Consider the following 22,170-nt stretch of genomic DNA (forward strand, 5'->3'; position numbering starts at 1 on the left):
TGAGAGAAAGTGAAGGTTTATTTTATTCATATTTCTCTAGGGCTTCATAATTTTTCTATGAATGAAATGCAACTTTGAGAAAACTTTTAATAAAATTTATCCAATTTTAAAAGGAGAAAACATATTTCATCTATTTGAAGACAAGGGATCTGAAATTTAGAGAAGATGTTTAGGAAACCTATGTAATTATCTCTCGTAAACCCCTAACATTTTTAAGTACAACATTTTGTAAACATTTTTCAAAGGTTATAACTAAAAATTAGTTAAGTGCTAAAGATACCAAGAAATGGAGCCATTAGCCAAGGTAGTGGAATATAGGAGAATACTTCTCTGATGATTCATGAACAGATCAGTATTGACTACGACGATTGATTAGGGTTTGCATGACCATACCCTAACATCCCAATAAGGTTTTACAGATATTATAGTGTGGTTCTATAATGCACGGGACAACATCTTCTGGGGCCTCAAATTTTATAAAATTGCATTAAAGTTTTTTTGGGTTCAAATCAGCATACCAAGGGCCTTATTTTGTTGAACACATGAAAGAGAACCAAGGTCTATTTATTTGATGTTGAACAAATCACTATAAGAATGAGGCAAAAATTTAGAATTCATTACATTATAACTTCCATTGAAAAGATGCAAATGATATTCTTTTGTAGACTTGAGAATGAAACTTCATTCTGTCCATGCGAGATAATGAATTAGTAACTACATCCAATCACATGAAAAAGTCCCAATTGTTTTGAACTTTCTATTTTTCTGGATTGGGACATTAAATTTACTAAATCCCTGTGAATATGACCAAATATTATCCCATCACATTTTCGTGTTCTTTTTATTCCTAAGCAAGACCCAAAGAGGGCTTAGTTGATCCATGACATATGTTTCATTTTTATTTTTATTTATTTTGATGAAGATATTGCTTCATTCCAATTCTTTTTTTCTATTGATATTTGTCTGGACAAGATATATGGATCCATAGATCTATGGGTCCATATCGAACCTGTTCATGGATTAATGGAAATGTAAATAAGATCTAAAAAAGGATAGACCTTAGTCTTATTTCAACTCAGAGATGGATGGACAAACTCTACTAGAAAAGTTCCATATCTTTTCATCTTGGACCGTAAAAGGTAGGTACGAAGAACTAGGACAATGGACAATGACAATACCCTGTCCTAGACAATATGCAGTTTACAAAAATATCTGATAGAATTAGTGTTGTGTGGAGAGGAAGTGAGAGGAGATAAAGAATGGAGAATAATGTAGAAGAATGAGAAGGTAGCAACTTAAGATCCTACATAGAAGGAAAGGAAGAAGGAAGAACCAGGAAGAGGGAGAAAGAGGAGGAGAAAGGAAGGTGGCAGGAGAATTGTAATTTTCCATCATAATCAAATAACGTTCTACCGTGTACATAAGTAGGGTTTACCACTACATGGGCCCCACATTAACTGAGTTCACAGCACTCCCCCTTCAGGATGTGATGTTAACTAACATCCAACCGGACTAAAACATAAGCAAAAAAATAAATAAGAAATTGGTAACACGATGGATCATCAAGAAATCATAGAGCTCGATTGTTGGTGAAGGTATCATGCAACTTCATTTTAGTACACAAGGAAGTGAATGTCGGTGAGTTCACGCCCTTTGTCAAAATGTCTGCAACTTGCTTAGTTGAGCCAACATGTGTCAAGTATATGATACCAGTGTCTAACTTTTCCTTTATGAAGTGATGATTAATCTTTATATGTTTGGTACGATCATGTTTCACATCTCTACTCGCAATGTTTATAGCAGCTATATTATCATAATATAAGACAAGTGGATCAGGACTGAGTAGATCTAGTTCCAACAAGAGTGTCCTTAGTCACAACATTTCACAACACCTAGGGCCATTGATCTATATTCAGCTTCAGCTGTAGATCAAGCAACAACACTTGGTTTCTTACTTTTCCATGAAATTGGATTCCCTCCGACAAATACAATGTATCCTGAAGTTGAGCGGTGATGGTCTTTGTTTCCTACCCAATCAGCATCTGTGTAACATTCCACTTTCAAATTCTTGTCATTCGAGTATAGCACTCCACGACCTGGATTACCTTTCAGATACCTTAGTATCAGCATGACAACATCTAAGTGTCATGATCTTGGATCATGCATGAACTGACTAACCACATTCACAGCATAAGTAATATCAGGGCTTGTGTGACAAATATATTAACCGTCCCACCAATCGTTGATATTGCAATTTATCAACCTTCTCCCCCTCATTAAGTACCAACTGATGCTTATGTAATGTAGGAGTATCGATTGGCTTACACCCTCGCATCCTAGTCTCTGTAAGGAGATCTAGTATGTATTTTCATTGAGTGAGAAAGATACCTTCTTGTGTTCGTGATACTTCAATTACGAGAAAAATACCTCAATTGGCCAAAGTCTTTAACTTTGAAAATTTATGCCAGGTTATTTTTCCATCATCACCAGTGATATAATATCATCAACATATACAATGAGGATAGTAATTATACCATGTGTCTTCGGAAGAAAAGAGTGTGATCAGCATTGCTTTGTTGATATCCCATTCCTAAAACAACCTTGCAGAAGCGATCAAACTATGCCCTTGGGGATTGCTTCAAGCCATACAAAGATCTCTTTAGACAACATACTTTGCCTCTTGTTTGTGATGTATCAAATCCTAGAGGAATGTCCATATACACTTCTTCTTGGAGGTCACCATGTAAGAATGCATTCTTAACATCAACCTGAGATAGATCTCATCATTTATTTGCCGCACATGACATAAGAGTCAGTATAGAGCCCATCTTTGCAATAGGTGCAAATGTTTCCACATAATCTAGGCCATAAGTTTGAGCATATCCTTTGCCACCAATCTCGCCTTGTATCGACTAACAGTTCCTTTTTGAGTTTGCTTTATAGTGAATACCCACTTACAGCCCACTGATTTCTTCCCTTCTGGTAGTGTAGTAAGTTCCCACGTTTTATTTTTTTTCAAGAGCATCCATTTCTTCAAGCATTGCTTGTTTCCACTTCGGCTCTTCCCATGCTATTTTCCAGTTATTGGAAACACTTATAGAAGATAGACCCGAAATAAAACTTCTATGGGATGGTGCAAGGGTTTTATATGACACAAAATTTGCTATATCATGCTTGTATCCAATTCCATCACAAAATCTTGAAGGGAGTACCTTGTGACGTGCCCCATTGCGTCAAGCAATTGGGACATCTAAGTCTCTTGCTGGCTCATTAGGTTGTTCATCAACATGTTCATCATTATGTGGGAGATGTTGTGGAGTTACTTCTGATATTGCAGGAATGTCTTCATCAGGAGCATGAATTTCTTGCAAAAATGCTCCCCACGTATGTCACTTGAAATAGCTTGAGTGTCACGTTGGAGATTCTGATATATCATTTGAGGTTGATACTCTGATGCTGATGGTGGCTCCCAAACTGTAGTGTTGTTGTCACTTGGATAATTACCATAAAATGGTTCATTTTCTCAAAATATCACATCCATACTCACATACATTTTCCGTTTTGAAGGCGACCAACATTTGTATCCTTTTTGCATGGGTGAATATCCCACAAATATACATTTGATTGCTCAATGGTCAAGCTTACTCACAGAGGGTCGATGATCCTGTACAAAACATACACAACCAAATACTTTGGGGGTACAATAAATGAATTGTTCCCTTGCAGATATTGAATGGGAGTTTTGAACCCTAGTACTCAAAGAGGCATACGATTAATAAGATAGGCAGCTGTGATTAACCCATCATTCCACAAAAACTTTGGAACATTCATTGAAAACATCAAGCAACAAGCCACTTCCAACAAGTGTCTATTCTTTCATTCAGCTGTTCCATTCTAGGCAGGGGTATTTACACAGGACGTTGGAGTATAATGCCAAGAGATGAAATATAGTCTTGGAATTCCCGTGACATGTATTATGTGCCATTGTCTAAGCAAACATCTTGACAGTGATTGAGTATTGTGTAGATATCATATTATAAAATGACTGGAAGCAGGTGAGGGCTTCATTTGCTTCATGAGATACACCGAAGTGCAACAACTAAACCCATCAACAAATTTAATAAACCATCGATGGCTAGAAACGGATGACATCGCGCATGGTCCCCAAATATCAGAATGAATAATCTCAAATGAGAATGAACTAGAAATGTGCATACATTCTGGGTAGGAAATTCTTGTATGTTTTGCTAGTTCACAACCATCAAATACTAATTTCAATTGTGCACAATTATCAAACAATCATGGATAAATGCCTTTAAAAATATCAAAGGGTACATGCCCAAGGAAAAAATGGTGTAAAATTAGTTCATGTTCAGGAGAAGAAAGTACTAATAACCCATGGTCAGTGCTGTCGTGATGGTCCCCGACATCCAGATAGTAGATTCCATTACACATTGTGCCAGTCCCAAATGTTCGTCCGGTTTTGAGTTCCTAATGGATGCAACGATCTTCATAAAAACTTGCAACATAATGGAGATCACAGGTGAGGGCACTTATAGAGAGTAAATTCATAAGAAACTTCAGTACGTGCATAACAGACGGGAGAGTCATAGTATTAGTACACTTCATAGTGCCATTTCCAGAAATAGAGGCAAGTGAACCATCTGATAGTCGTACTTTATCAAGGCCAGAACATTTAGAATACGAAATAAAGTTCTTTGAGCTTCCAGTTATATGATTAAATGCCCCAGAGTCAACAATCCACATGATAAATCATGACGCTTTAGAACAAATAGCTGACCTCCATTGTTTGACTGTGCAAAATAATTCTCCGTGGTTGAGTTGGGACAATCTGCATTTGTACTTGATGAATTTGCTTCTGAACCATGACTGGAGGATTGTAGGATCTCCCTAAAATGTTGGAGGAGCTAGAGCTCTGACGTAGTGAGGTCTTCAGGAGTGGAAGCAGAAGAGAAATGGGCATAGTTGGGTGCTCCCCTTGTGCCACAACCCCGGTTAGATCGTCCATAATTCTCAGCTCGTGCTTGACCTCTACCTCGGTGACTAGAAGAAAAATTGGAAGAGTCAGGACGACCGTGTAAATCATAACAATATGCTCAAATATGACCAGGCTTGTGGCAATAATTGCAGATTTTCAAGACGCCTCTAGGAGTAGAACCGTCAACCCGGCTCAACCCAGAAGTAATACCAGAAGAATTTAGAGGTTGTGCAATGAGAGCAGATCGTGAGCCAGGATGTTGAGGAGAGATAGATGCCAACTTCAGACGTGTTAGTTGAGTAATAATTTTCGAAATAGCCTTATCAAGCGTTGGTCATACTGTCGAGCTTATTATTCCTGAACAACAATGCCCAAATTCACTGTTTAAGCCATCTAGAAAATCGACCAACGTTCAATCCACTGCCTGAATCTGATGAGATCATTAGGGTTAGTGAGAACAAAAGGAAAGTAATAATCAAAGTCATTCCATAAACGACAAAGTTCTCCAACATATTAAGTCACTGACTTAGTGCCCTGGACTAAGGTCCGGAGTTCACGTTGCACCCTATGAGCATGTAAAATGGTATGCTCATGAGAGTACAATTTGGAGACCATCTTCCACAACTCAGATGCAACAGTGAATGAATCAAGATTACCAACGACATGTGGGATCATCGACCCAAGCAACCACCCAGTAATACAAGAATTATAAGCATGCCATTTCTTTAGAACTTTAGAATCTCCTTTAGGAGGTTCTTCATCGCTGGAGATATAGCCCAATAAATTATGTGTAGTTAGTATAAGATGTACCTGTCTCATCCAGCTTAGATATGTGTCTGGACCATTTAGTTTGATTGGATTATATTCAAGTACAACAACTTTAGGCTCCTCGTCACTGGAAGAGCGCTGCTCTAGCAAGCATGTCATCAACTTCTCAAGTATCGTGATCATAGTAGAAGATTCTGTCATCTTGAGGGACAATAACGACCAGAAATAGATGGTGCAAAGAACAAAGAAGAAAGAGCACCAACAATTGATCAATACTTCTGGATGATCAAATAAGGGCTTTGAGATACATCAACAGCTAGAACAATAGAGGAAACTTCACTACGGTACTACACCCACAGTCGAGCAACCCTTCAACATGCCCAAATATGGGCTTAGAGAAAACATCAACAAAGAAGACAGCAACAAAGTAACAATCTGCTATTTGTACTTGTTAATAGCAGACAGACAAGAAGCTGCAAACCATTTTCGTGCAGTCGACAAGATCCACCAGAAGAGCTTGCATTGTTGGCTGCTTGAGTCGATCTAGCTCTGATACCATGTTGTGTGGAGAGGAAGTAAGAGGAGATAAAGAATGGAGAAGAATGTAGAAGAATGAGAAGAAGATAGCAACTTAAGATCCTGGACAGAAGGAAACGAAGAAGGAAGAACAAGGAAGAGGGAGAAAGAGGAGGAGAAAAGGAGGCGGCGGGAGAACTGTAATTTTTCCATCACAATCAAAAAATGTTCTACATAAATAGGGTTTTCACGTGAACATAAAACGTTCTACCGTGTTCATAAGTAGGGTTTTCCCACTACATGGGACCCACATAGACTGAGTTCACAACAATTAGTGGGGCCAATTTTTACTAGATGAGTTGCATACTCAAACTTGGCTAGTTTTAAAGGGCTATGTTTAATTAAAAAGTAGCTATAAATTCAAGTCTATTTAAAAAAAAATCTACCAAAACGTTCCCCATCCTCTTTTCATGGACAACATAAAGACAAGACAATAGACAATGATGAGGACAAGGATGATGATAATCCCTTGTCCTGGACAATGCACACTTTAGACAAACATCTGATATAGTCAGTGGAGGCATTTTTTATAAAATGAGGTGCTTGCTTAAACTTGTATAGTTTTAAAGGGCTAAGTGCAATAAGGATGTGAAAACGGACGACGGACGACTTATGATGGCGAGGACGAGGACGATGCACTTTCCTGGACAATACACACTCTACACAAGCATCTTGTATAGTTAGCGGAGGCATTTTTTATTAAATGACATGCATACTTAAACTCGTCTAGTTTTGCAAAATGACAACCAGGCGATGGATGACATGACGACGGGCTATGGACGACGACGAGGACGATACACTGTTCTGGACAGTACACACTCTACACAAGCATCTTGTATAGTTAGCGGAGGCATTTTTTATTAAATGACATGCATACTTAAACTCGTCTAGTTTTATTAAATAACGATGGGACGACGATGGGATGACGGACGACGGACGAGGGGATGACAGATGACGGGAGGACGGACGACAGACGATGGGATGACGGGACGATGGACGATGGACGAGGACGAGGACGATTCACTGTCCTAGACAATACACGTTCTGCACAAGAATCTTGTATAGTTAGTGAGAATATTTTTTTATTAAATAAGGTGCACAGTTAAATTTATATAGTTTTTCAGGGCTTAGTACCATGAAAAGCAGCTATAAATACAAGATTGGCACGTGTTCAAGGATAATTGGTCAAACGGCAGGTGGGGCTAGCCATGGCGACCTTGACGGCCTCCAATGATTTTCCTCCTCTTCTCCAGATCAGTAATTCCTCCAATTTAATCTTATTCATTGTCGTAATTTCTAGTCTTGCATTCCACATTAATTCTCAATTTTTCCCCTAATTTTTCCGTTTTCGATGGTGTTAAACGGATCGATTGGCCGCGTCGGCAGGTTCGTGATCGTTGATTTTCGCTGATTTTCGCTGATTTTCGCGTGATTGATTCGCTTGTCGATCGGCGCATATTCTATTGGTGAAAATCGTGAAAGCGACAACGTTTTTCGTTCTCGAAGAGAAAATTTGCTTAAACGAGGAGTTGGCTTCAAGTTTTGTGGTTTTGAGGGGCTTATGTGCAATGCAGAGTACCGAAGACCGTCACTTGGTGAGGTGTGATTGGTCGAAGGCCGACCTAGACGACCTCCAATGATCCTGCAGCTACTGTTCCGCCGTCCAATTGCCTTCATCGGACTGCGCCAATTCCAGGTATTCCGTGTCCTTCATTGTTCTATTGCCTTCCACATTTACCAGCGATTTTTCTACAAATTTTCGCGTTTTCAATGACTCAGATCGCTGATTTTCGCTCTAGTAGACGGTGAAGTAGTGATTTTCTCCTAAATTATTGCTTTCCCGATGGCCAAGATCGTTGATTTTCGCTCTAGTAGACGGTGAAGTAGTGATTTTCTCCTAAATTATTGCTTTCCCGATGGCCAAGATCGTTGATTTTCGGCTTATGGATGGTGGGTTGGTGATTATCTCCATATTATTTCGTTTTTTATGATCCAGATCCTTGATTTTTGATAATTTTCCATTATTGGATGCACAGATTCAACTGGTGGAGTGGTCAAAGTGACTGCATTTTTTTACTTCAATTTTGAGCCGATCGAAGAATGGAGATGAGTATGGAGCTGGTGATGGATGTTCTTCTCTGCGTGGTGTTGGTCTGGTTGGCAGTCATGATAGGACTTGTCATTGGCTGGTCCTGGCGGCCAAGATGGGCCGGCCTTGTCTTCCTCGGCCTCGGCAGTCGTGTTCGCTTTGCTTGGCTTTGGTCTTTGCCTTTAGGCTTTGGAGCTCACCGGCTATGGCTTGCCTTCACTGCACTGTCTGCTTTTTCTCTCTGCCGAAGTTTTTGGGCCAAATTCAAGAGAAAAGAGGAGTCTTCCTCTGCAATTTTGGTGATCTCCGATGTGCCGGCTGGATCAGAGATTGTACCTTCAGCAGAGATCCAAGAGGAAAGGTAATTACACTTGTTATAGATATTTTTGTTTTCAAGCAAGTTTTCTCTTTAATTCTCATGAATTTGGAGTTAAGTTTCTTAGTCTCAAAGATCAGTTTTATGTTTATTCTATTTCTTACGATTAATCAAAGTTTTCTGTAGTCATTTTGAAAGATCTTCAATCTCCGTTACCTTTTTGTTATAGGGTCATCATTTGTTTAATATTAGCACGTGCAGTATCTTTTCTAGTAGTTGACCTTGAGGGTCCGTGATACTCCAATCTATGTTTCAAGGGCCAAATACTTGGCGCCATCTCTTCTGAACATTTTATCTTTTCATTTAAGATTCATGGATATGCATCAAAATATGACTCAAGTTAGTTATTTCCTGTCTCTTCCGACTTCCTTTGCTTTCATCGTTTGAATCCTGTGTTTTGATAGGTCTCCTTTTGACATTGTATCAGTATCCTATTTTTTTTCTGTTCTTTGAATATTTATGGGGAAAAGATTCATCATGATTGCCTTTCCTTGCATCTTTTGAGTCATGTTTGGTATGATTATGGAAGTATTGTCCATCAGGTTGTGCTCGCTTACTTTTTCTTCAAAATGGAATTTGATTTTTTTTTGAAAGAAAAAATGGAATTTGATTATGGAAAGAAGTATAATATATTTCAATATTCTTTTGGGAATGCATGGTTTCATGAGAAATAATGAATATTTTTCAAGACAAAATGAGCAATAATGAATATGATATGTGCTTGTTCCTTGTGCATCTCCTATGAAATGACGAAAAGAAATAGAGTTACCTGTAATTGCCTATCCTGAAATTCTGTTTCAATCATGTTTAGTTACCTGTGCCTATCACGAGTTCATTGAAAGGTAGCCCGGTGGAAGGAAAAGCTAGCTGAAAGGAACGGATACCAGTTCTTTACTTGTTCAGAATATACATTTTCTATGCAAACCTCTTCATATTTGCCTTTTCCCTCCAGTAGTATCCCGTAGGAGCTCCCTGATAAATCCAAATCTCTAAGTGAAAATTACAATCTTTTGCTTTAAAAAGGAGGCGATGGAAAATTACTATCTTTTGATTGTTTAATTTCTTTCATACTCTTCTTTTCCGAATGTGTTGTATTCTTTGAGCTTGTTCTCTGACCAAAGAATTCGCATTTGAGTGCCCCTTTCAAAGTTTTAATTATCTTTCCATGATTTGAGATTTCTGCAGCTGCGGTAGTGAATCAGAGCAATTGAGAGATTCAGTAACGGAGAAAGACTTGGATCACTTTTTGCTTCTTCTAGACAATAATAATGGAGCGGCAGTTTGGCATCATATGATGGAGCGCACAACTCCTAACATGACTTACCAGGCATGGCGTTATGAACCAGAGGTAATAATACATCTTAAGTTTCTCATAACTCTGGCGTATGGTATTCTTGTTTACTACTAAATGAACTAATGCTGTATTTTTCTCAAATTTTATCAAAATGAGTAATCATCCACTTTTGAGAGACTGAGTGTTCAAGTCATTTATTTGCAGCACTGTTCGTCTTACAAAAGGAGAGTTTAGACATACTTATTTTTTATTTTTTATTTTTTCCATCCCCTCTTTGCATTTGGTTTAGACATACTTATTGTTAACATCTTAATACCATATATGTGCATCTAAGTGGGCATACATATTTTTCTTGGTTACAATGTGCTTAATCTTTTCTGTTTTTGATCTTATTCTTCAGGGTGGGCCTGTGGTTTACCGCAGCCGAACAGTTTTCGAGGATGCCAATCCTGAATTAGTTCGTGATTTTTTCTGGGACGACGACTTTCGACTTAAGTGGGATCACATGCTTTCACATTTTGAGCTTCTAAAGGAGTTTCCTTGCACAGGAATATCAGTTGTTCACTGGATAAAAAAGGCATGTGGAAGAGTTTTATTCATTGTTTAAATGTTATGAAAAAATAAAAATATGCTGAAGATCACCGACTTTGTTTGATCATTAAATGATATTTTATGCTTGTTTGCAGTTTCCGTTCTTTTGTAGCGATAGAGAATACATCATAGGGCGAAGAATATGGGAATCGGGAGATGCCTACTACTGTGTTACAAAGGTATGCTGTTCTATAACACAATGGGTCTATCTAGCTTCAACTGGTTGGTAGACATTTTCTTTTCTTATATATTTTAATCGTTAGCATGCCAGAGATGAGACTGCATCCTAAACCTGATCTTTCAACTTGTATTGCAGAATTCAGTTTAACTAGTTTACAACAGTCTGGAAAAAAAAATCTGCATTGGAAATTTCAAATAAGCATTTGATTTACGGATCTAGGATGCTGATTATTGAGCCTCACTTTTGTCATGTTATCAACTGTTTTAGGCAAGATCTGGATTAATCAGGATTAGTGTGATTGAATTGGGCGAAAAACAAATGAGTATACTTGTTATTTATGTAGACAGAGTGAGAGTTCTAGTTTGGCTTGTACTCATAAATTGGAATTTATGCCATGTTTTTCTTCTCATTAGCTGATGGTATCTTGGTTGGGATTCCACTGAAATATAACACCATTTGTTGTGACGACAAAGATCATCCTTGATTCAGGAGGTGTTCTAATTTATGCCCTTTCATTATCTTGATTCCAGGGAATTGAATATCCATGGCTCCAGAAAAAGGATAAGCCTCGGCGTGTGGATCTTTATTTCTCAAGCTGGCGAGTCAGGGCTGGTAAGCACTTTGTTTTTCAAGTAATTGTAGTTATCAATCATTATCTCTTAAACCAGGATAAATATAGAAAATAGGATCAGTCATTATCACTTAAATTTTATAAATAAACTGAAATTTATCCTATCTTAATGGGAAACATGAATCAAAAATAACTGTTTCGCTGCACGGTGGCTCCAATGCAGTTCCCTCGTCTAAACAAGACGGCAACGCCGGCGCCTGCGAAGTCACTCTCGTCCACTACGAAGATATGGGAATTCCGAAAGACGTGGCGAAGATCGGGGTACGCCACGGCATGTGGGGAGCAGTAAAGAAGCTCCAATCTGGCTTGAGATCCTACCAAATTAATAGAAAGAATGAACTGACCTTGTCAAGAAGTGCCCAGCTGGCCCACTACACCACAAAGATACCAATTTCAGCTCCATTCATCGCCACCAACGTTGACGGCACCGATTTGGCGGCTTCGGTGACGATAAAACGACACGGTATTGATTGGAAGTGGGTTGCCGTCGGTGGCGCCGTCGCCGTCGTTTGTGGAGTGCAAACTGGAGTTATTGGGAAAGCTCTGGTGCTTGGGGTTGCCAGAAGGTTAGCGAGAAGGTAATATTCTAAAAAATGTGTATATGTTTCTGTCAATATTACTGCTGGTAGATCAATGTTCATTTTTGCTGTACGTTCTGTAATATGTTTTTATTCATAGAGGTGTGAAATAAATTCGAGGATAATAAATCTGCTTCGAATTATACAAACTGGAGAGCTAATCTTGTAAATTTCCTTACATTTATCTAAGTCTGATGAAACTCTTTAGCTTAAAAAATATATGAGAACGTTTATATCATTGAATCAAAAATCAATAATATAGAGAAAGGAATTCATTCCATTTAGTGTTGTAAAAGATAAAAGAAAGTGAGGAGTGAAGTTGGGCTTAGAGAATGTCATCATAGCCAACAATTTGCCTACCACTGTGGTTTGTATTTGACTCACTATTGCCAAAGTTCAACCTGCCCTCGATGAGCAGCCTATTCACCCGTCCTCGTCTTCGAAGAGGCAGCTCCGGGCTCACGAGTTTCGACTGTCGAGAAACAGGCAACGTAGGCGGCAACTCGGGTGCCGCATCGCTGTCCAGACGTACTTGGACCTGAAAACAAGCACATCAAAGAACACGATGAAGAAGCGGGTTTAACGATGTTTTTGCAACAGAGTAGATAAAACTGGAAAGAAGACTTTGGAGTCTGAGACTTCTGAAACAAAAATTAAAAAAAATAATATTGTTTTCTTCTCAGCATGAGACTTAATCAATCATATCATGCGAATTGAACTTTCTGATTATTTTTCTCGGAGCGGGAATAGTGTTTATCCACTATATTTCAAGGATAAATTTCTCAACTATTTTGCAGACCAGAATAGAGGAAAGTTTCTGAATCTTGTCTTCCCAAGTTTGGTGCAAGTTGTTTTTTTTTTCCCAAGAGCAATAAAGAACTTGCAATAATGGATGTCAGAGTTTGTGAGTCCTCTAAAGGATATTTCAGTCATTTCATCACATCTCCACCTATCTTCTCTTCCATTTCACCCCATCAGGGACCTTTTGGTCTTTTACATGGAGGACAGGAAAGAAATATCAGGCTTACTCATCATTTAAATAGTTAAATGGTTAAATAAATCACATCTTGATCAAGTACATAACTTTTACTTCTCTCTCTCTTCCTCTCAAAAGCCCTTTCTCACTAGAAAGAAATTCATCAAGGATGGAATTTTTTACATAGAAACATCAAATCTTTACTGCCTTTGTAACAAATTAGATAATAAAGAAAGCTGAGATTTTTACAACCATTTAAATATTTTTCCCCAACTGACTAAATTTTTTGATATGATACAAAAAAATAAATTCCATCCAGAGGCAGATTGGCAGCCAGAGTTAGGGCAACTTAAGCTGAAATTTCTTGGGAATTTAAGCTAAAAATCACAAGCAAGAGGAGAAATAACATTTAACATACATTATGTGTGAAAAATCATTCGTCAATGAAAAATACAACCCTTAACCATATAAAGAAAGCCCTGAGCATCGAATTTAATTAATGGAAAAAACTCATAAATATTGTTTGGCTATGATTTCCCCGCATATAATCCGATCAAAATCATAACAATAAAACAACCCATATAAAGAGAGAGCCCTGCGCATTGAATTTAATTAATGAAAAAAAATCCGTAAAAGAGTTCAACTATGAATACCCTGCATATAATCGGATCAAAATCACAACAATAAAACAACCCATATAAAGAGAGAGCCCTGCGCATTGAATTTAATTAATGAAAAAAAATCCGTAAAAGAGTTCAACTATGAATACCCTGCATATAATCCGATCAAAATCACAACAATAAAACAACCCATATAAAGAGAGACCCCTGCGCATTGAATTTAATTAATGAAAAAAAATCCGTAAAAGAGTTCAACTATGAATACCCTGCATATAATCGGATCAAAATCACAACAATAAAACAACCCATATACAGAGAGAGCCCTGCGCATTGAATTTAATTAATGAAAAAAAATCCGTAAAAGAGTTCAACTATGAATACCCTGCATATAATCGGATCAAAATCACAACAATAAAACAACCCATATAAAGAGAGACCCCTGCGCATTGAATTTAATTAATGAAAAAAAATCCGTAAAAGAGTTCAACTATGAATACCCTGCATATAATCGGATCAAAATCACAACAATAAAACAACCCATATAAAGAGAGAGCCCTGCGCATTGAATTTAATTAATGAAAAAAAATCCGTAAAAGAGTCCAACTATGAATACCCTGCATATAATCGGATCAAAATCGCAACAATAAAACAACCCATATAAAGAGAGAGCCCTGCGCATTGAATTTAATTAATGAAAAAAAATCCGTAAAAGAGTTCAACTATGAATACCCTGCATATAATCGGATCAAAATCATAACAATAAAACAACCTATATAAAGAGAGAGCCCTGCGCATTGAATTTCAGTAATGAAAAAAAAATCCGTAAAAGAGTTCAACTATGAATACCCTGCATATAATCCGATCAAAATCTTAACAATAACACCCCGTCAAATCCCTGCGCATCAAATTTAATTACCGGAAAAACTCGTAAAAAACAGTTTAACTAAGATTGTTCTGCATATAATCCGATCAAAAGTCCTGCACCGAGACTTAAACTACAAGAAAAAACACCCTAGAAATAATTTCCAACCAACACAGTTGAAGACTTTCATCAAACCAACAAAAAATTCCTACAAGAACAGACAAATAAACGAGAATTACATACCTTCTGAGACCCAATTTCTACGCCAAGACGAGGATTACCAGCAGCATCAACGGCGGATTGGGCGTGTTCTAAGGTTCTGAACTTCACATACCCAATCCCCTGGCCGCTATCGATCCGAATCCTCGCAACGGGTCCGAACATCTCCATCCGAGATTTGAGCTCAAGAACAGTACATTCCGGCGGCAGATTACTCACCAAGACTTCAGCCGATTCGGAAAATACAGAGTTAGAATTATTGCTGGGTTCTACTTCAGTTCTACGCCCGCCGCGCTGCCTCTTGGTAGGAATGTCGTCTTGCTCGAGCTCATGGCGCCTTCTTCGCCGTGTCATTGCGACCAAGAACCCTAATTTACAGAAGGAAACGATCAAATATTGAATTTTCTCAGAGCCACTATCTAAAGAAATAAAACCCAGTTTTTTTTTTTTTTTGGCTCTTTTGGTGAAAAAAACTTCACAAACACCAGTCTATAAAAGCACCAGTCTAAAAGCAAGGTCCGGAACTTCACAAACCCAGATATAGTGCAGGGACGAGGACGGGATGGTTTTTTCGTCCCAGGATGAAAAAAGTGTCCTGTCCTCGAGATTGGATGAAAACCGGGATGGAAATCCATCCCGGGACGCATGGACGGGATGGTTTTCGGCCACAAGGACAAAAAAACTGTCACATCTGCTTCCCTGCACTGATTCCGGACGTCGGACAGGACGATCTTTGTTCCGTCCCGTCCATCTTCCATGTACGGGACGATCCGGAACTATAAGTGTAGGGACGGGACAGGACAGGACAGTTTTTTCATCCCAAGACGAAGAAATCGTCCCGTCTACAAGATAGGACGAAAACCGGGACGGAAATTCATCCCGGGACGAATGGACGGGATGGTTTTCTTATCGTTGGACGAAAAAACCGTCCCGTCTGGAGGTCTTGGACGATGGACGGGAAGGGATGGACGAAAATCCTTCAGATTCACATCTGGCAGTTGAGATATTGCCATGTGGCATCGCTTAGTGAATTCCTTGACATTTTGCATCAAAGTCCCTGCTTTTTCTGCCCGCACAAACTGACGCTGCCTAGAAGTAATCGTGTATATGTCCCTCTGCTTTCTCTCTCCTCCATATTTCCCTAAAAAATTTAGAAAAGTATATTAAAATTTAAAACGTGATTTTCTTCGTCTAGGACGAGGGAGGGGACGGTTTTTCTCTGGACGACAAAATTGGCAAAGTCGGGAAGTGGACGATTTTTTCTTCAATGGACGAATCCCTAGACGGGACGGTTCGGACGAAGTTGAAATATCCAGACGTCGGACGAGACAATCTTCATCCCTTCCCATCCATCCCCCATGTCCCAGACGATCCGGAACTATATGAGAAAGATGAAAACTTGGTAGTAGGGAGTGGCACCTCTCCCGTCCCATCACATGTCCCTAGGTTAAAATCAGTCATACTTGCATCATGTCCCGTCGTCGTCATTCAAAATTATTCTTTACAGGTGTCTCTCTATCCCTCTCTCTGTGTCTATCTTCTCTCATCACTTGACAATCTGCCAAAACCATCATCCACTACACTGTCCCATCACGTCACCCGTCCGAGATCCTTGTCACCATCCTTTCATCTATCACCAATGTTTCATCAGGTTATCAGTCATCCACACTACATAGTCAAACGTCATCCATCACCATCACGCCATTCGCCCTTAAGTTAATGATGTGATGGATGACACTCGTCGTTCCCAACTTGGAAGTTAATATAAACCTTCAAGCTATTTATACAACCCTTTGAAGTTAAAATATACAACCTTCACAGAAAAAGAGGAATAAAAAGGTTCAGAATAAAAAATTATATGTCTATGTAAATTCCTAGGGAGATTTGAGGAAAATAACAATAATTATCCTCAAGAGTGAGAAAACAACATTTGTTTAGTTGAAAATCTTAGGGGTTTTTTCCAGCGTACAATAACGTAGTTTTGTAATCCTATGTCTTGTGCAATGCAATATGAAATCTTTTACTTTGTGAGGTATCTTTGATACTCACATTGAACTCAAACTTGTGGTGGCTAATCATTTCCTTGGTTTTTGAGTTTTATCAATAATATTTATAAAACCTTTATTCATTTAAATATAGCTAGTTAGTGAGGAGTAAATATTGTTCCCACCAGGAACAATCATTATGAATTTAATATTCTTTAAATGATGGTCGAAAAGGTGAAACTAGGTAGTAACAAAGCAGGACGTAGAGAGGACGGAAATAGTAAGGTAGGAAGGGCATGAGAAAGACGATAAGGGTTGAGATATGTGAGTAGGTATGCATATATAAGTGGATGTAAATATTTAATTATGTTTAGTAATGGTAGGATACAAAACAATAGCGACATGGTGATTATGATGGGTATTGATTTGATGAAATGAAAATATGGATCTAACCTAAATAGTAGTGATGAAGACGAAACATGTAAATACAAGGGCATTAGGCTTATGTAATATTTGTTGGGAATATATGTGCCCTATAAATTAATTGTAATGCATGTGTGATGCTTATAACTAAAGTGAGTGAATACATGCAATGCCCAAGTGAATTATGATGAGACCATTATATGAAGATCACCAGTTTTTCAATGCATTTTCTAAACATTCCTATTGAAAGGATACTCAAGAAGGACATCAAAATATCCATATAGAATAGGAATTTCTAATCCCACTCATATGATGAGTATAACCTGTCCCATAAGCATTCGTATGGAGAAATAAGGACGGATAGTGGGTACTTTTTGGAGAAAGAGTTGACTGAATTGATCCATAAAAATCCCTGAATAGTGTTATACTAAATTCTTAATCCAGGTGATTCATGTCACGGTTGTGTAAATAAACTTTTGACCACAAATACCAAAGATCTATTGTGGATGGACAGTTGTATTTGATTATGACTTATGAATATCTAATTGGGGGATTCCAACCCATCCTTCATAGGATGAAAAAATTAAAGTGATTGCGTGGTCAAGATGAGACCCCTTAATATCGGACGTCGTCATTGACGTCGTCTGGTCAGGTACCCAGGCGATGCTTGGTTATCTAGAGGATGTGAGATGTCATTAGTGACGTCATCTGATGGATAAATCCCTAATGGGATATGTGACTACGTGATGACGTGACCTAGATGGAGGTATGTGTTGGCCTTGATTTGTGGGGATTCGCTGAGCTCTGAGCTCCGGGGTGGGCGACCGGTGACGGTGACACTGGCCTTCTGACCCTTGTCAGAGCGATGACGGTGACAACGGTGTCGAAAAAAATGATTCTGTTGGTGCTCGCACGTAATATATAAACTCAACCCATACCTAACGAATCACTCAATTCGTAGTCTTTGATAGATATAATCTCTCACCTAATATAAGCCAAGTGCAGTGGAATGTAGCCGAAAATAGTCCTAAAGACATAATATAAGTGACAAGCAAAGGGGAATGACGTACCTGGTCGGTGTTGACTTACATCGCCGATCCCGAGTGTTTGACGTGGGAGACCGTGTGATGGTGACACTTAAACCAGAGAGTTATTTTCCCGGGCCGGCTACACTGCTACATGTTCGTAGCATCGGCCATTCTTGATCCTCCAACGAGTGGGTGATCACGCCTACGTCGTCCAAATCCCTCCTTCGTGGGGGATCAGCTCCACATTAACATGACAGATATGGCTCTGTACCAAGCCCTTCTCTCTCCTCTGACCCGACCTTTCTAGACCTCTTCAGTGTGAGTGAGCTTGCTGCAACCACTACCCTAATATTAGTTATACTCAATGGCCTTACCATTTTAGTGACATGAAAAAGCATTTATTTGAAATAAATATAAATATCATGTTATTAGACTATATTGATTGATTAGATGAATGTCAAATGATTTTTGATGTTGTATGGAATGATGATCTAAATTACATTGATAGTTTATCTAATGAGTTGGTTTTGAGCATTAAAGCTATATTCTCTAAATATGTTCTGACTCTTGCTCCAACACAAGTCTATTAGCGATGTGAAGTTTGGAGTGATATAAACCTCAAACCAAAATTAAAATATTTTTTACAGAATTCTTTTTTGTATGGCTAAAATGGCTAAAATACTAGAGTGATATATTCATATGGCTATTGAAATTTTTTTACAGAATTCTTTTTCGTATGAAAACATTTTTCAATAAAATTTATTTCTTTAGGATTTTCCTTTCATATGCTATTAATAAAAAAATTAGACTTATATTTTTTTCATTTTTTTGTTCGTGTTTCTTTGTTTGTGGTTGCAGATGTTTAAATAATAGAGACCTTGTGTGCACTAGGTCGCCACTTCTACAAATAAATTTAAAAGATGCATGAAGAATAAGAAGATTGCTTCTCAATATGCATGATTTATATATTTTGATTTGTTTTCTCAAGGCATTAGGGACCATGCTTACTTTTTAAGTTGAGGGGTAAATTCATGTGATACTTTCTAAAACAATTATTTTACATTCATGCATCATTCTTCGTTGGGAGAAATTTATTTTTGTGAAAAAGATAGATTTTAAGAACCCCATATTGAGAAATTCATTCCATCTTTGATAAAAAAAGAGTGAGTCGATAAGTTAAACTCCTTGAGTGCATCATAAGCTTTTCACAGTGCTACCTATACCTTAATTTTAGATACCACGTGTGATACTTCCTAAATAGTAAGGATAACTAGTGAACTGATTCGGGGGTTGAAAAATCAAAGATTGGAAATTCTATGGGTATGATTAATGAGAGTGAGTGAAAGTAGTATAGGAACACCTCCACCTCCTGTGATGATTTGCCAACCTACTTTGAGTGCCCGGGTCCTTCATGAAATGGAATCTTGAATAGGGAAGGGTTTAATACTTCTTCAACTCCTGAGCAAAAAATCCCTTGTTTTTGATCTACCAAAATCTAACTTCAAAACATTTATATATATCCTCTTCACCATTATCCTAACCTACCTAAAACCACTCCCCATATGATTTTGTTACCTAGAGGAACCCATCTAAACCTTAAAACTATTAATGGTGATATGCTTTCTCCCAAGTCTGTCTATCTCCTCCTTTGTGATATCTAATAACACCCTAAATTCATTGTGTAATACAATTAATTAGCAGAATTTTATCCATTTAAAAGTTTTAAATTAGGGTTTTTATGATAAACTAACATGTTAATCACTATTCCAAGTGAATTCTGATTTTTCCCTAATTTTTTGTTACCTTATGAATTATATAGAATTTATTTACGCTTGAAATAATTCTATTTAAATGAAAATGGGAAGTTTTAAAAATTAACTTTAATGTTAATTAATGTGCAGATGAATTGCTGGATTTTAAAGATTTTTCTAGCATTTTATTGATTTTTTGGAATTTATTCGAGGAAGAAATGAATTTAAATAGAAAAAGATACAGTTATTGGAAAAATAGGAGTTTAAAGTAATTTCTTAATTCGGAGGGACTCTTTTTAAATTTTGGTTGCAAATATGCCCTTAAAACAGCTCTCGGTCACATGTTGCAAGCGTAAAGATCCAATTAAAAATATTTTGGGAGTTTGATCAGAATCACTTGGACTTTTCTATGTTTTTAGGGAAATATGAACGAGAGAAAGAGCAGAGGGGCATATTTCCAGTTACTTTTGGGCAGCGTCTGTTTGCGCGCCAAATTAATGCGGGGACTTTTGTACAAAACTTCAAGAAATTGATTTTTTGGGGCCACGTGGCCAAATCTAGGCCGTTGGAAGAGATTTTGACGACTTAAATGCAATCAGTAAAGGCATCTTTTGAGGGTAGTGAGTGCACCGCCTGTGTTGTGCATACAAAGATGCATGCACAGGAAGTGACGTGGCATCTTTTGAGTGGGAGGCTAGTGAAAATGCACAAGTAAGTGTGTTTTGAAATGTGTTTCTTCTTTTTCTCTCTTAATTTCAGGTCAGGGTTATGTGGCACGCCAAGGGAGGAGGTGCCAAAATGTCTCTAAATCTTGACAGCCAATAAAGAAGAAACACGAGATTGCGTGTAATGCAAAATTTAATTATAACAAATATATGCGAATCTAATGACTAATATTGGTCAATATTCATTTATTAATTACTCCTAATGCTGAAGTCAGATTGAGCTCAAATTATATGGGCTTGCTCATCTCAATCTCTCTTTCTATCTGCACTCATTCAGCGTAGGCTACATCGATGGATAAAATTATTAATTATTGGGAGTGAAAGGGTAATTTTTACCATTTAACCTAAGTATAAAAACAGAAGTTTGAGTTGAGGAGGTGATTCTATAAGGGGCTCTTTCACAGTTGTAAGACAGACAGGAGCTACTGCCCCGATCAACTCTATTTGGTACTTTGTATTTCATTGTATTTGAATTTTAGCGTAATTTGAATTATTTTTTAGTGAGTTTCTTGATTGTTCATCTTGATCTTAGTATGAAACTACAAATCGATTGGCTTGAGCGGCATGTACAAGACCTTAAGAGGATTAAGAGGATTGATCTTGAATTGCACTAGCTACTTCACTTGCACATTAAAAAACAAAAAAAAATAAAAAAATAAAAAAGGAGTTTAATTTCTAGGTAATATTAAGGTAAGTTTATGAGAAAGTGGTGAGTTAGTTTGGATATCAGTTCCGCAAAAAAATAAATTATCATTAAATCTTCTATGAACCCCTCTACTTGATTCCTTTGATCTTTTTTATTGGATCAAAGAAGTCAATTAAAAGTTCCTTCTTCTATTCTTCCCATCTCTAATACCCTCCTTTCCAAATTCCTAATCTACTTAGGGCGATTTGATCTTCATTGAAGATTAAATTGACCCTAATTAGGGTCAAATTAATCAAGTAGATCACTGATAAGCCAAAAATAGGGGTGAATTTTATGCAATTTTAAACTCTTGTCGTTGTCAATTCTTAGCTCATACAATAAAATTTATAAAACCTCACTTAAGATGTACAATGATGAGTAGAGGTATCGTCCAAGGGAGGCTAGTAAGGAGTTCAATTTGATGATTTTCTCGATAACTCAACCCTAGTTAGAATTAATTTGATCTTCAATGAAGATCAAATCAACCTAATTAGACAAGGAATTTAGAGAGGGAGGTAGAAGAGATGAGAAGAGTGGAAGAAGGGAGCTCTAAGTTGAATTAAATGATCCAAATGAAAGGATCAAAGAATTCAATTAGAGAGATTCAGAAGAAAATTTTGTTTTGGTTGGTTGGTTTTTGTAGGTATGATAATTCAGAACTAACTACACTATTAGATAATAATGAAAAAGAAATTTTAATACCCTAGAATTTGAAGTTTTTTATAATTTTCTTTTGAAATGCACTTGAATACCCAGTTAAATCTCTCAATTACTCCTCTCAATCCTAATCAGGGCTTGTACTGCCACTCAAGC

At 37.6% G+C, this 22,170-nt stretch overlaps 2 protein-coding genes across 3 annotated transcripts; one reads left to right on the top strand and one right to left on the bottom strand.

Moving 5' to 3' along the window:
• Window positions 1–7,899: 7,899 nt before the first annotated feature.
• Window positions 7,900–12,213, top strand: LOC144707516 (uncharacterized). 2 transcript variants are annotated; one of them, XM_078580654.1, is made up of 7 exons: window positions 7,900–8,039; window positions 8,380–8,793; window positions 9,994–10,156; window positions 10,503–10,679; window positions 10,789–10,872; window positions 11,405–11,486; window positions 11,669–12,213. In XM_078580654.1, exons 2-7 carry the CDS (start codon window positions 8,444–8,446, stop codon window positions 12,085–12,087), a joined length of 1,275 nt encoding a protein of 424 aa, XP_078436780.1. In that variant the 5' UTR covers window positions 7,900–8,039; window positions 8,380–8,443; the 3' UTR covers window positions 12,088–12,213. The 2 variants fall into 2 exon arrangements, with proteins under 2 accessions (XP_078436780.1, XP_078436781.1); XM_078580655.1 differs by lacking the exon at window positions 7,900–8,039 and adding an exon at window positions 8,058–8,293.
• Window positions 12,214–12,321: 108 nt separating this feature from the next.
• On the bottom strand, window positions 12,322–15,156 carry LOC144707517 (homeobox leucine zipper protein). Its single transcript, XM_078580656.1, has 2 exons — window positions 14,785–15,156; window positions 12,322–12,621 (listed from the first exon to the last, which is right to left on the bottom strand). The coding sequence occupies exons 1-2, from the start codon at window positions 15,112–15,114 to the stop codon at window positions 12,409–12,411; spliced, it is 543 nt and encodes a 180-aa protein (XP_078436782.1). The 5' UTR covers window positions 15,115–15,156; the 3' UTR covers window positions 12,322–12,408.
• Window positions 15,157–22,170: the final 7,014 nt, after the last annotated feature.

The sequence above is a fragment of the Wolffia australiana genome, chromosome 9, assembly GCF_029677425.1.
Source record: "Wolffia australiana isolate 7733 chromosome 9, ASM2967742v1".
In the NCBI taxonomy this organism is placed as follows: domain Eukaryota; kingdom Viridiplantae; phylum Streptophyta; class Magnoliopsida; order Alismatales; family Araceae; genus Wolffia; species Wolffia australiana.

What these genes read in the sequence shown, in the direction of transcription:
- LOC144707516 (XM_078580654.1), top strand. Translation starts at nt 8,444, where the DNA reads ATGGAGATGAGTATGGAGCTGGTGATGGATGTTCTTCTCTGCGTGGTG. An exon ending in GCAGAGATCCAAGAGGAAAG is followed by an intron (nt 8,794 to 9,993) that starts GTAATTACACTT and finishes AGATTTCTGCAG; the next exon opens with CTGCGGTAGTGAATCAGAGC. An exon ending in CCTACTACTGTGTTACAAAG is followed by an intron (nt 10,873 to 11,404) that starts GTATGCTGTTCT and finishes TCTTGATTCCAG; the next exon opens with GGAATTGAATATCCATGGCT.
- LOC144707517 (XM_078580656.1), bottom strand. Translation starts at nt 15,114, where the DNA reads ATGACACGGCGAAGAAGGCGCCATGAGCTCGAGCAAGACGACATTCCT. An exon ending in TAGAAATTGGGTCTCAGAAG is followed by an intron (nt 12,622 to 14,784) that starts GTATGTAATTCT and finishes GCTTGTTTTCAG; the next exon opens with GTCCAAGTACGTCTGGACAG.